The sequence below is a fragment of the Mus musculus genome, chromosome 6, assembly GCF_000001635.26.
Source record: "Mus musculus strain C57BL/6J chromosome 6, GRCm38.p6 C57BL/6J".
Classification (NCBI taxonomy): Eukaryota; Metazoa; Chordata; class Mammalia; order Rodentia; family Muridae; genus Mus; species Mus musculus.
In genome coordinates, this window is record NC_000072.6 from 141,491,902 (window position 1) to 141,507,403 (window position 15,502).

At 40.0% G+C, this 15,502-nt stretch overlaps 1 protein-coding gene across 3 annotated transcripts in view; it reads left to right on the forward strand.

The window, feature by feature from the left end:
* The window catches only part of Pde3a (phosphodiesterase 3A, cGMP inhibited), a 257,594-nt gene extending 242,633 nt beyond the window's left edge, over nucleotides 1-14,961 (forward strand). For 2 of the 3 annotated variants that reach the window (XM_006506979.4, XM_011241595.3), the window contains exons 15-16: nucleotides 231-489; nucleotides 6,751-14,961. In XM_006506979.4, coding sequence (XP_006507042.1) covers nucleotides 231-489; nucleotides 6,751-6,992 — 501 coding nt within the window. In that variant the 3' untranslated portion in view covers nucleotides 6,993-14,961. The remainder of the gene's footprint in view (nucleotides 1-230; nucleotides 490-6,750) is intronic. The other variant, NM_018779.2, reaches the window with a different exon arrangement.
* The last annotated feature ends 541 nt before the right edge of the window (nucleotides 14,962-15,502 follow it).

Genomic DNA, 15,502 nt, shown 5'->3' on the forward strand with positions numbered 1-15,502 from the left:
GTGAACGTGAACCAAAAATTCAAGACTGCACAGTCAACAAAACCAAGGAGCAAAGTCTTGCTCTGGGCGTCTTAGCCATCAGGGCAGTGCCTCTGACCAGTGATGTCGAGGGGCTTGTATGTGACTATCTGGGTTACAGCGTACTCACGTGTCGGGATGCCAGGAGAATGTTGACTTGCCTCACATTATGCTCCTCTGTCACTTACCTTTGTGAATCTCTCTATTTCTAGGGCGATGAAGAAGCCAGCCTCGGCTTGCCCATAAGTCCCTTTATGGACCGCTCTGCCCCGCAGCTGGCCAATCTTCAGGAATCCTTTATCTCACACATCGTGGGTCCTCTCTGCCACTCCTATGACTCTGCGGGACTCATGCCAGGAAAATGGGTAGATGACAGTGATGATTCCGGAGACACCGATGACCCGGAAGAAGAGGAGGAAGAGGCTGAAACACCACACGAGGACGAAGCCTGTGAAAGCAGTATAGCTCCCCGTAAGCTTTGAAACCAATCTGATGAGATTTTTGCAGGGCTGGTTTCCTGCCGTAGAGTTAGAGAAATGTGACGTACCCTTCTCATAAATGACATCCTTTCAGTCCAGCTGCCCTTTGCCAGCTTAGGCACTGCAAAGCTACCTTCTCTGGTATCATGATGGAGACAGCAGGAGATGCGATTTATGACATCCAGATAGCATGCATACAGATGCTTCCACCAGGAAATAGAGTGGACAACTAGCTTCAGAATTTCTTAATGATGTAGAATCTGGGTTACCATATGGATCAATCGTTGGCTTTTTTTCGTGGCCATTGGGGATGGTAAGAGATAAGAAGAATTTAGTGTTTTACTCAACAACTGCTCACTGCACACATCCTCAGTGCCTGGGCTTTCTTCCTGGTAGACATGTGGGGTAAGAAGTAAGTCCATCCTTGTCCTTTTCAGTGTACATTCTAGTGGAGCAGCAGATACACAGCAGATACACAGCAGATACACAGCAGATGATACACAGCAGATACACAGCAGATACACAGCAGGACAAAGCAGGACAGCCACAATATTCTAGGTAGTGATGGATACCATGGATTTATTTTGTTTGGAGATGGGTTCTTTGTTGGTTTGTCTTATTTTTGAGGAGATATAAAATATTGCAGAGGTTTTTAAAATAACTTACCAAGGGGGGAAGAAAAAATTAGTCTGTTTAAAAGACCCATAAAGAGTGAGGGGGTGTTCCATTGGAGTCTATATGGAAATTGATTTTGAAACAATGAGAAGGCAGCAGTTTCAAGATTCTGCAGTGGATGTTGGGGAGTGGGGGTGCCTGAAGCAGAGGACAAGGAGAGGGGTCATGGGAGAAGCCACACAGAGCCTGTTGATAGGGTGGGAGATGGAGCTCTGTGGGTCACAGTGGGAACATGGCCTTTTCCACTGAGATAAGAAGCAGAGGTGTTGTGAGCAGAAGTTCATGACTCAACTCACAGCCTAGCTATGTTGCTTGGGGGGAGGTTTGGAGGGTTGGCATAGAGATGGGGGCATTGCTTTGACTGTCGGATTGATCTGAATGATTGATGACTATGACTTCTTTAGGGTAGTGTCAGAGGTGTGACAATGAAAGTCTGTCTGTCTGTCACAGTTTCATTCCTGTAGCTGTAGCAGATACACTGACAAGAAGCCACATAGGGGAAGAAAGTTTGACTCATAGTTGAGCCACAATGGCAGGCACTTGAAGCCCGTGATCACATAGCATCCACAGAGCAGAGAGAAGCTTATGGATCCCGGCTTGCTCACTGTGTTCCCTCACAGTTCAGGGCTAGCCCGTAAGATGAAGTCACTCACGACAAGGATGTTTCCTCCCACTTGAGTTAAGAGTCAAGAGCATCCTTCCTTCACAGGCCAGCCCACAGGCCAACTTGAGCTACAGTTCCTCAGCTGAACTTTCATCTCCAGTGATCCTGAGTTATAGCAAGCTAATAATGACAACTCACCAATACACCATTGCATCTGATAACTGGCTTTGGGCCTATCATGCAACCAGTAATCCAAGTGACTCAAGTGACTGTAAAACTAAGAGCCCATCATGCAAAGGCATGATACACTGCCCTGGATCCCTTACAACAAAACACAGTGACTAATAATACAATTGGTAAAACCTACAACCCCTGAAATGGCATTAGACTTTTGTTTAACACAGTCTCTTTTTATGGATGCCTAAGGCAGGCTAGGTGGCTGGTGAGCTTCCACAGTTTCTCCTCTCTCCACCTCCTGCTATTGATAGGAACACTGAGAATATAGATGCTGTGGTACAAAATCAGCTTCAAGTGGATGATGGATCCAAGGCACAGCAAGTGCTTACCCACTGAGCCACTCCCCAGTCTATTAGCTTTTGAATTGAATCAGGGAAAATGAAAATTTGGTTTCTCTCTGATACTCTGTTGCCAACCTATTTCTCTGATGTTTATAAAAGGAAATTATTGATTTTGGGATTCAGACCTAGAGCCTGAGATTTGAGATTCAAGAGTTATTTATTCATCTTTTAGTTTTTCTCTTTTGCTTTATTTCCAATTCAAGCAGTCAGCCTGCTGCTATGCTTATGAAGAGAAGTTTGCCCCTGGAATATAATAAAAGAGGTTTGTCAACTGAGCCTCTGATGAGAGTCTTCATGGATTGCCATTTAAACTCAAAGACATTAGTAGTGTACATACCCAGGCATGGGGAATTGAAGGATTTATTCCAAGACCATTATTTAGCAGGCTTAGCTTGCTCATCTAAGCTTGAGTGGAGAATGCTTTGTCCAAATACTGGACTAGCATGTTAACCTCCACACTGATAGGTTGTTCCCTTGCTCTTTCTGTTTTAGTCAAGTCTAGTAGAGCATCCATTGAGAGTTCTATGGATTCAGTTACACATGGCTTTCAGTAATTAACTAGCCCCCATACCCTGAAATTTAAAACATCTCTGCCACAACAATCAGATACTGTAGCTTTAAAAGTATGATCTGTTGGTGTACATGTTTGAGTGTATATGCATGTATGCATATGTATAGGAACATGTGTGTGCATGAAGGTACAGGTGCATGTGGAGGCCAGGGGTTAATGTCCACTTATAGTTTTTGAGGTAGGGTTTTCCTTGCGAACTTGAAGTTCATTTATTTGGCTAGGCTTGGTAGCCAGTGAGCTCCAGAGACCCACCCGCTTCCACCTCCCCAGATCTGTGATTGCAGAGGCATGTCACAAGATGTGTGCTCATCCTTTCACATGGATGCTGGAGATCAAGCCGAGGTCCTTGTACTGGCGCAGAAAGCACTTTACCCACTGGTCCATTTCTTGAGCTCCCAAAATTCTGACTCTGAAGCACCTTTGTGGCCTCCAAAATGATAAAAGTGGAGTGATATTAGCAGACTTAAACACTAGCCACAGAACAGAGTCATAACATTTAGTGAGGCACTTCCTCATTTTAATAAAGGAGAAAATAAGATTGACAGCCAACCATAAGCAACATGACATGGTGGTAGAATCAGCGAAGGCACCCAGGTTTCTTCATTTTTTACTCCCTTGCTTTTGAAGTCTTTGTAATTTTCATTACAGAATTCATAATGGCCGGGATGTTTACTTTGATTTAGCCTGTTCTTAGATTTCAGGGGCGGGGGTGGGGGGGTGGGGGGTGGGGGTGGGGAATATTAAATAGACACTGGTGAGTGAGTTGTGCAGTTTGCAAAACTTGGAGGTCTCCCTGGAAACAGAATAAAATGCTGCAGTGTGATGTCCAGAGGGAGGGGGCTTTTATCCCACCTCATAATTAAATCTGAAAGGTTCCTGGGGCGAGCTAAGAGGTTTCTAATGAAGTACTAAGCTGTGCTTGGAGTCTGCACCACGAAAGGCGCTTTGTTCTCCTTTCAAAAGGTTCCAGTGCTGAATAATTTGGCTCCCAGCGCTGGCTAGTTTCAGACCACCTGCAGATTCTAATCTACGCAAATTTATTTGGTACAAACTTTCTTCTACGTCACTTGGTTCAGCATAATTCCAGAGAGGTTTATTGCTAATGTTTAACAGCCATCAGAGAACAGCTGCTCTCCTGGGGCCTGCCCCTCGAAAGGGAAAAAGGGGGGAAATGGGGCTTTTGTTATCTTCTTCCCTGAAAATGTGCTCACACCGTGAGCAGTAGAGGGTTTCCTACTACTGTGATTCAAACCAACTTCTGAGTAAAAAGTCTATTCTGGGGCTAAAAAAATGGCATTTAAGGTTCTTTCGAAGTTCAGTTCCCAGCACCCACAATGCAAGCACTGTTTGTAACCCCAGTTTCAGGAAATGCAGTGCCCTCTTCTTGCTTCTGCAGGCTCTGCCCATACACGCACTCAAGTGGGCTTCCATACACACGCACATATACAAACAAGTCATTTACATTCATGACAGTTACAACAAAACTGGCGTAGAGAGCTTGGCCAGGAAAATAATTTTCCTTTACTTTTAAAAGTAAAGTATGCTCGTGTACTTTCTTTACTGAGGTAGGATATTGTGTTACTTTTCTCCCTGCCCCCATTCCTTCAAAAAGTGCTTAACAAAAATCAACTCAAGGACACCAACCTGCCAGCTTCCTCCTTTTTATTCAGTCTGGGACCCCCACCCACAGGATGGCACCATCCACAGTTAGGAGGGATTTTTCCTACCTGGAAGCTCCCTCACTGACACGCCCAGAGCTTTGCCCTTTCTGCTGATCCTAGGTCATGTCAAGTTAGCAATATTAGCCATGACGTATTTAAGTGATTGTTGTTGTTGTTTTGAGGAAGTAGCTTGTTGTCAGAGTTATTGCCTGTGCTCTGGCAGCAAGCCAGGCTAGGCCACCTTTATCAAATAAACCAATTAAAAGAACCAAATTAGGACTAGGATAGCCTAGCACATAAAAGTTCCCTACATAAGACTGATCCCAGAATCCAATATGTGAAAAGATGGTGGTGGTGAGGCTTAGCATTTATAATCTCAGCACAGAAACTAAGAAATGGGTGGTTGAGAACAGAAAATCGCCTAGAAGCTCCTGGCCTGCTAGGGCCGCACTCCTCCCTCCCTCCTTCCCTCCCTCCTTCCCTCCCTCCTTCCCTCCCTTCCTGGTAATGGAGAATGGGCCGCAACTTCTTCCTTCCTTGCATCTTTTCATGCTCTTTTCTTTCCTTAAGGCCATTTAACATTAGATTTCTAACAGCATTTTAGGAGTAAAGAATTATAGATCTAATGTGAACATTGGATATATGGTCACATCACCATTTTTCTCTCTATGATCACCTTGCAAAGGGATGGTCCCCAGGCTAGAACATTTATCTATATTATCTATATTGCAAAGGATCAGAGAACTGATTTCCAATCAGAGGCTTTCTAAAGTGAAAGTTCTGAGAGGAGGGAGACCAGGATCTGGAGGTAGGAGTTAGGGTGCGTCCCTGCGCTTACAATTCAGTCAAGCTAAGAGCAATAGTATCTTGGTTACATTTTTATTGCTGTTATAAAATACTCTGACCAAAATGACTCAGGGAGAAACGCTATTTTATCTCACAATTCCAGGTTACATCTCATCATTGTGAGAAAGTCACAGTGTCAAGATCTATAGAGAGCTGGTCACATTGCATCCAGAGCCAGGAACTAGAGAACAATGAGTCACTGCTTGCATGCTACTGCTCCACTCACTGTCTCCTCTCATATGCATTCTAAGACCCCTACCTAGGGAATAGTGCCACCCATAGTGGGTGAGGCGTCCCACCCCACCCACCGCTGCAGAAATGCCCAAAGGCCAATCTTGCAGGTGATTCAAGGTTCTTTGAAGTTGAAAATTCCCACTAACCATACTGCTGACTGTCACACATGCTACTTCTTCCCAAAAACAGCATCCTTCCTCAGTTTCTGTCTCCTGCATGTACGAAGTGTGAGCACCTTGAAAGAAAACTCTGAGGCTAATTGATCTTTGTTTAAAGTACATAAAACCATGAAAGTGCTTGCCAATTGGCCAATATTGATTGATGAATTTACCTCATGAACAAATGATAACTATAGTAAAAAAAAAAAGAATTTAAATTCTGTCTTATCACTCTGTGCCTATGTTACTGTCTCCCAGCATTTATTGAATTTAATATTTTTGTTTCTATGTGGTTCAAAAATAATTCAAAATAATTCAATCGAATTCTTCTTTTCTGCAATTTTAACAATAGATCTTATTCTTTTGTGCAAGGAATTTCTGAGTCCTCTTATCATAAAACTGGCTAAATACTCACTAGCCCTTCTACAAAGGTGTCTGTATGTGGGCCTCAAAAGATCTAGCACACTTGGCACATTCCATGGCCATTAGCAAGCTCCAAGTTCAATGGGGATGGAGGTGGAAAGTGACAGAAAAAGGCTTGTATTGTGGAGGTTCATGATATAAGGGTTAGCATTCTGAACACTGAAAGGCTTGTGATGCAAACCTCTGGTCTCTCTACAGGCACATATAGGTGTACTTATACTCCACACACCCCAAATAGTCTTAACAAAAAAAAATGCAAGTAGAACCTAGTATGGATATTACTAAATATGAAATATTATTAACATGTATCCCTCGGTAATAGCTTATTGTCATGTTCCTTCTTTCCCCCATTCTTGAAAACTGCACTAAAGCAACTGAGATAGGCAAACAGAAAGACAGACAGATAGATGTCTCTTTGACATTTAATTTCTATTTATAATATGAAAAACAATAACCTTCATATAGGTAGCTCACAAGTAGGTCTGATGATTTATATTTTTCAGGAAAGAAAAGTTTCAAAAGAAGGAGAATCTACTGCCAAATAACTCAGCACCTTCTGCAGAACCACATGATGTGGAAGAAAGTGATTGAAGAGGAACAGTGTTTATCAGGCACAGAGAACCAGTCCCTGGACCAGGTCCCTCTGCAGCATCCCTCAGAGCAGATCCAGGCTATCAAGGAGGAAGAGGAAGAGAAGGGGAAGCCAAGAGCAGAGGAGACCCTGGCTCCACAGCCAGACCTGTGACCATGGGTAGAGCGAGCTGTGTTTGCAGACAGAATGACTCGTCTCAGACATTTTCTAAGCCAGCACACTTAGACACAACACTGTAGATTACCAGAAGATTGGCAAATGGCTTAAGTGTTTGGGGGAATTCTTCACATTTTGTGTGTTTATTTTTACAGTGAGGGACAGCGCTGAAGACTCTAGCTCAAAGAAGCTTTTTTCACTTTGCGACACCAGCGTCTAAAGATTGTTTTATAAGAAAGAAATTATATGTGTGTGTATAAATTCCCACATAGGCTCATGTAAGACTCGTATTCACGCATGCACACATGCACACTGTGAGCTAGGATGCCTGACTCCACAAGGTAGTAACAGTCATATTAAGATATGTAGAGGTCACTGTGACATAGAAAGTCATAAAGGACAAGAACTCATGAGGAACTGTGCAGCTTAGAGAGGAAACAGGCTCCAGACTGAGCACCTTTTGTTCTCCCTGCCGAGGGGTGAGCATTTCAGAACATGGTTGGAATTCTAATGCATACTGCCAACTGTGTGTGTTGTGTGTGTGTGAGAGAGAGAGAGAGAGAGACAGACAGACAGACAGAGGGGTTGGTCTTGTACATGTGTGCATGAGAAAAGGGAGATGTTTATGACTTTGACTTTAGTTATTCCTAGAATAGCTGTAGCAGGTGATGAAGTCCATGTGAACACACAGAGGGAAATCCTTTCTGCAGTGTCTTTGAATGAATGGCAGCCCCCCTTTTAGCTTCTAAGAAGGTTCCTTAGTAGAGGGAGGGCTTATCTGGGTCATATGATTGGTACCACTGCTACCTGCCACTTGGGGGCACTCTACCACCAGCCTCACACTCAGAAGACTAAGGCTTTCTGGTCTACCCTGGCTTAATGAATGTATAAGGGGTACATGTCACTCACTCATCTAGGATCAATTAGCATGGAAGGGGATGGTGTTCTTTACTGGTGGATACCCAAGAGGAGCTAGAGGGGGCTCTCCATCAGGTAAGAGTTCTAACAGGGCACTGGAAAAGTCTTGTTAAAGTATCTATAGCAATGATACCCTATGTCTTCGCAATTTGATGCAAGTTATGTTGTAATAAAGAAGAAAGTCAACAAACTCACCGTAGGTGCTGAGACAAAGGGATGAAGGCAAAATGTCAACTTAGGGTTTGGAAGTTGGCCTGGGGAAAACTACTCCTTGGCAACTGTTGAAGATTGTTAGCTCTGACCTCCCTGTTGTGGTCTTCCATACACTGTGTGAAAGCATAGCATGGTTTTGCAGCCTGGTCCATGGTCATGCCCCTTTTTGAAAGGAAGATGGGTGGGATGTTATTCTTTAAGGATAGACTATTGGAAGCTATTTGTGTTATTTTGTTTGTTTTCTACACTTGTTTATGCTGTGAGCCAAACCTCTATTTAAAAGTTGATACTCACTTTCAATATTTTATTGGATATTATTACATATGTCATGACTAGTTACCATGATGTAAATATAAAGAAGTTTTTGTTGTTGTTGTTGTTTCTGTAGATAGAAAACTTTTTTTAAAGAAAAAAAGGGGAAAGGGAAACATTTTATAGTTATATTTTAATCACCGTTTTTATACATTGTAGCTTTCTCCAAGCACAGTAGTTAGGTGCGGGTTTATTGTGGAGTTTGAGAGCCACCAGCCATCTGCCTACTCTAATTTGATTCATGATCTGATACAGTTGATTGCTGTTAAATTAAGGCATTGAAAAGATAGCATCTTTTGCTAACTCAATTAATTTGAAGTCTTTCCCTGTCTGATGAAAGCCTTTCTTAAGCAAATTGTTAGTATTTCTCCTAAACTCTGTTGCTTGTAGATTCTGGTCCAGTGCTGTGTTCACAGACTCCTAGTCATAGCCTCTGAGACCTGTGCATAAATTTCTACCTTTTCACATCCTTGATTATTTACATTAAAAATCCCTTTGTCTCCCATACATGGATTATGTATCCTTCCCTTCAAAAAGCAACATTTTCTTGTATTTCACAGCATTTTTTCCCCTAATAGACAAAAATGAAATGAAAAATCAAGTATTTCAGGGTAGATTTTTTTTTTTCTAGTTCAGAGGACAATGCAAGGAGGATTGGAAGGATTCGGGCCTCACCCAGACAATTAGAATGTGTTTCTATGCATTTCTGAGATAGTGCCAGGGCTTCGGCAGTTAGCAGATTCTGAATATTTTTTCTTTTTTTATGGTGGCCATATGTCTCTGTTGGTAAATCTACTCCGAAGCAAGAATCCTTCTTCAGTGAAGGCAAATAAATGTAACTCTTGCCCTGCAATAGGAATGATAGACAGAGCACTTACATTCATCTACCCTTCACTCAGTAGCTCATCCACGTGTTCAAGTGGACACATGTCTGCAACATAAATATGAGTCGTCAAACAAGCTAGGCATGGAGTGAGGGGATTGGCCTATCCATTGTGAGTGTTTATATTGGAAGTCTGAACAAAGCTGCAGAGTCTGAGTAGGAGTCAGGCTGGTTACATCATGAGGATCTCAGCAAACTGCCTAGATTTTCTTGTTTTAAAGTACACGAAGTAACAGGATAATGAGCAGAGCATTAGAATCTATCTGTTCTAGAATTGTGCTCATTCATCCAGGCAGATTGATTTTTTTTTCCTCAAAAAACAAGTTGTTGTTGTTCTCAACCCAAAAGGCAACAAACTGAATGGAAGGGTGGAAACCCACCAAGTGTGTGACCTAAAGAGCCACCTAATAATTCTCGAAGCGTATCAAATGACATCAAAAGTATTTTCCATGAATGATGTTGTCCACCTTCTTGGTGACAGCAATATTACTGTATTCACCTCCAACTTCAGAGTTAACTTCCTGTGGTGCCAATGTGTTTGATGTGACTTACTACAGTTTTATATGAGCCTATACAGGTGCCATTTGATAAACTCAGGTCTCCCAGTGGAGGGGTCTCTACCCACTTAGGGAAAAGATAGTTTTATAGATAGCCATAATGTGTCAGTGGTAGGAGAAATTGGGAACCAGCTGCTCTCTGTGGAGTAAAAGCCTAAGTGTGTTCTGCATGTTATCCATGGTATTTTCAACATAATAATGGAATGTCTTTATGGTGACCGAAGCCAGCTGACCTTTTGAGTAGCATTTCCTTAGTAGAGAGAACCCTTTTTCCTGTTTTACTTAACTGTAAGAAAAAAAAAAAGTACTCGTTTATGTAAGACCTGGTTTTGTTCTCAGTAGGACATGCACTCAGTAGTTAGTATATTGTCATTTCCTGGCATTAAGAGAATTGCCTCCTGTTTGAAAAAGCATCTGCCTTCCTCTATCGTTGCACCCTGTTCTGTTTGGGTTTTACTCCAGAACAAGCATTACACATTGCAGTCCCAGGAAAGCTGAGGAGAAGGAAGTGAATGAATGCCCTGCAGACTCTTTGGTAGCTGTAGATATTTGCAATTTCCCTGTGTCCTCTGGCCTTTCTTTCCCAGAGAACTTTCTTGAAGGTAAAAGCTGTGCAAAAGGCATGAGACTCAGGCCTACTCTTTGTTTGTTAAATGATGGAAAAGTATAAATTATTTTCTAAGTAATAAAAATATGAAAATTATCATTGTAAATAAAGTCTAAAGCTTGAAATGACTTCTTTATAGAAGTGGAGTGTTTGTGTGGTGAACAACTCCTGGCCAATAGGAAAAGAAGAATCTGGAATTTCTGTCTGTTCTGCTTGAGGACACACTCTTGGTGCCTCCTTGAGGCGGGCACCTCCATTGATCTTCCTTAGGGTCTTGGAAGCATAAAGAGAGGCTTCTTAGCCTTCTCTCTAATCCTGAATCTCATTGGATGCCTCCCTTGGTTTTTGTGTCATTAGCAATTTAATTGCCTTTACAATTGTCTGAAGGCTACTGCAACAGAGTTCTATGGCCTTCCACAGACTAAATCAATATTCTACTCTTTAGGTGTGTCCCAGATAACTAAATGACACAATAACCATGTGCTTTGAAACTGAAGTCATTTTCTTGCATCATCTTGCCCCCTGAACAATGAAATATTACACGATCCTTGTTCTAGGTCACTCATTTCTTCATGAATTTGTAAAGGGAAATTATGAATTTTCTGATAGCAACATGTTTAAAAATCTATCCAAACATATTAAAACTGAAGATCGATAAAACAGTTCACCATTTCAAGTAGAAGAGACTTCAGAATTAAATTCATCTTAGAATGTCTAATTAAGCTGAAATCCATCAATTTGGGGTCCTGGACCCCAAATTTATGTCATGTTAATTCATCCTCCAGTAAATGCCCCAGTATTCATTGAAAAATAAATTAGAAGTGGATTAAGTTGTTAGCCCTGACTAAACTAAACCATACACTTCAGTCTAGATGGTTTATTGTGCTTTTGGTGAGTATTTTTATGCCTCCAATGAGGGAACCATAATTAGAGAATAAAAACATACTAGTAGTATACATTATACAAGGTGGATATCAATAAACTATGTTGCTACCTTATGCTTTGCATGGGCTAAAATGTTCTTATTTCCTATACTACCTAATACTGCTTTTTGCCTTACCTAGTAATTGGCTTTATGATCATCTAGTAAATTAACCCTAACAACTGATTTGATGTTGTGACTAAGATATTTGACCTTCTCTGTGTGGATACTTTAAATATGTCTGCAGATGCAAAAATGTAGTTGGTGGGACCTAATCTGCTACTTCAAAGCATAATGTTGATCCTTGAGTTTTTAACCTAGGAAAGACCATAAGTACATAGACTGTGTGTTTTTGTGCTGGGCTGAAGACTCTAAACTTATCTCACATTTCTTAGCATCATGTTCTGGCATCTTAGGTGTATGCCTCCCCCTCAAACTGGTGTGGAACACAGAGGGAAAAGCACCCTTCCTCTAATAGATAAATGTTCACTGGGGCCGTGTGTAACCCAGACTCGTTGGTTTGCATTAAGAAGCGGCTCTTTAATCATCAAAGCTAACAAGAAGTAATGTTAAGTCTTGTGTGTTGTTACTGACAGAAGTATTTCAATTTGATTTAAATTCTTGAATCACCCACCATTCTCTTGCATTTTGGGGGATAGGGATTAAAATTAACCCCAAAAAGCACTGCTTCTTGGTATCACAATTACCATAGTCTGGTAGGATTTAATGTTTTTCTAGTGCTCTTGAGGGGAAAATGATTTTTTTTTTTTTGGTTTTTCGAGACAGGGTCTCTCTGTATAGTCCTGGCTGTCCTGGAACTCATTTTGTAGACCAAGTTGGCCTCGAACTCAGAAATCCACCTGCCTCTGCCTCCCGAGTGCTGGGATTAAAGGTGTGCACCACCACCCCCCGGTGGAAAATGATTTATAAGGGAATCAGTAAGTGTACATTTAATAAAGTACATGAAGAATTTAAGTGTCCTCAGGGCAGCTCACGTAGCCTGTAACACCAGTTCCAGGGGATCTGACACCATCTTCTGACCTCCTTGGACACTGCATATGTGTGGTACACAGACATCTCTTCAGGCAAAACACCCATCTGCATAAAATAAATTTGTACAAAAAAATACCAAAGAATGCAAGTGCCCAAATTGCAATCTAAGTTCCTCCGAGTTACCCCAGTGCACAGGGAGGCACCATCCAGAGATTTATCACAATACATTCAAAGATGATACATTGTCTATAGCTCAGTTCCTGTGAGTTACCCTAATCACCAGCAGGAGTTCTTCAGTTGCTTATCATACATTTTAAGTGATGCATTGCCTACAGCTTAGTTCCTTTGAGCTACCCCAACGCACAGGGTGATATCAGCTAGTAGATTACCATCAGACATTTAAAAATGATATTTGATCTATTACCATAGATTTTTATTTTCTGAATTCTAATAGAGTTAAAAACTCAAATTCTTCCACACTAAGAAAATGAAACATCATTAATTTTGGCTTTCACAAATAAAGGATTGACCTTGGGTAAACCACCCCACTGTGTTCATCTGTCATAACAGTAGGGTAGACTATGAAATTCCTATATAGAAAAGCAACAAAAAAACTGTGTAAAGCCTTGATACTTTAAATTTCCAGTTATATCGGACATGGTTCTTTCAACTGAAAGAAACTATTGCAGGAAATTCTCAATTCTTATGAATAGAAAAACAAAAACAAACAAACAAACAAAAAAAACAGAGAAAAACAACAAAAGAAACTTTGGCTTAAAAATGGAGTATTTCTCACCAATTTTCTTTCAGTGATCCAATATTAGCAAAGACAGTGTAATCAGAAATGCTCTTCTGTTGGAAGAGAGGGAAGGAAGTTTTTAATGCCAGGGTCCAAATCTCCCCAACTCTATTTCCACAGCGTGGTACAAAGAGATAAAAGCAAAACTGAAGATGACATAAAACTCTGATGCACACCTGTCGAGCCTTCTCACAAACCAGCTCAGTTGTTTGCTCTGGAGTGAAATGGCCTTGTAGGTCCATGATACTGCCTGGACTTAATTGAACATAAACAGCACATCTTCTCACTGCTGAATGTGAATCACTAGTGCTCTGAGCTGGTGCTGATGAGAAGGAATTTTCTATGGTAATTACATTTCCTTTATATAGCAAAATATTCAGACACAAATGTGAAATCAATAATAACTGTTTTAAATTGTCTTCTCTGTATATAACTTGTTGGTGAAATAGGGGTCCGGTGACTTCTCTTTTAATATTTTTCAATTGGTTATTTTGCTAACTCAGAAAACCGCTATTATATCAGATATTTCATTTTAATTATTTATATACATACTCAAGAGCTATACTGTTATTTCCATTAAGAAATAGTCCTAACATATCTATATATTATATGCTAAAGGGGGTTCAAATGACTTTTAATATATATTCACCAATAACTAATTTTAAATCCTCTGTAAAATATTTGCATGAGATTTTTAGCATACTATATTTGCTTGTTTTTCGCATCTATGAGTGTCAGTATTCTGCATATATTCTCACAGTAGAACGTATACCCTAATTTTTTTGTACCAGTAAAGCTGATCTGTCAGCTGACATGCACTGGAAATAAATATGTCTGAATACATGCATCCCTTGAACTCCTTCCTAGAGATTTCTATCATGCTAACCACAAAATGAAAATTGGTGCTTTTATATGTATTGTAAGCTCTCAATATAAAATGGGGGGGGTATTCTCTTTGTCATTCTGTAATGATGTAAGGAACTTTAATTTGACACCATTGAGTTTGGTTTGGGTTGACATGGTCAACTGGATTTTTTTTTCTTTGTCCTCATAGAAAATGCGCTCTGATTCCTGATTGAACAGTTGATTTGATCCTTATTGCTTCTTTGTGAAAAGGGGAAAAAAGTGCATTGAGTGGTTCTCTAAATAGAAATTCTAAATATTCAACTCTGTGTAATAATATTTATAACCCAGAAGGGTATGGGTTAGATATAATTTGGTGTTCCTAAAATACCCATTATTTTCAAATAACTGTCAACTGAAGTGATCGTGGTAGAGGTGTCATTTGTAAATGACAGTTATTAATAATGATTTTCTTACCACACTGAGCTTGAATATGTTCATTAATGAGTATCTTTGCCAAATTTATCCATTTTTAGAAACATGAAAATTTGGATCTTAAGTGATTATTTTACAATTTAAGACAATTTGGTCTTGTCACTTGTATCTTGCACTTAATATATGTAGCAATATTTAGTATTATTCTAACACAAGTATTTGTTAAGTGACATACTTAATGGATGATAAAAATTTTGTAAAAATAGGATTTGTATAGAAAGAAAATTAGACAAGTTATATTTATTTTATTGTTTTTTTAGCTTAGAAAGTATATTGATACTCCATTTTTGCCAGAATTACTGAAAGTGCCTCTTGGTTTATATATTTACATACATATTCAAAATTACTAAAATTGTGTCATAGATGATCAATATGTATGTTACAATATGAAGATGGTATGTAATATAAAAGTGATTCTGTGGTATCATGCTTGATATAGTTATTTGTATATCCTGAGTCCTCTGGGCTCTTTAGTAAAATACCCACTATAACTATCTTATATGTTCCCGAGGTCCTGGATGGGGTTGAATTTCCATGGCAATGTTTCTATCTCTGTTGATAATGAATTTGTAGTCATTGTCATCCTCTAACTTTTAACCTCTAAGCTGTATTATTTCCATAATCAAATATCATCAAACTAAAATATCCAACTTCAAGCATTCAGATTCAGAATAATATGAAATAGGTATTTCTGTTTATACTATAAATAACCCCATAGTAATATGGAGACTTTGGCTACACAGCTTGGAGTATTATAATTATTCATATGTGAAATATAGGGGTTTGTTCTGTTTTTGCCAATAGAATAGCTTGAATTAGGCTAAACTTTGAGTGTTTCCTTTAGCTCACAGAGACCTCAGAAGCAAGTCTAGCATGCAGTTTTGGCCAGAAGAATTGACATTTTAATCCACAAGTATTAATTTTGCCATTACTTATGAAATTCCACCCCAGTTCCCAAGCCTGTT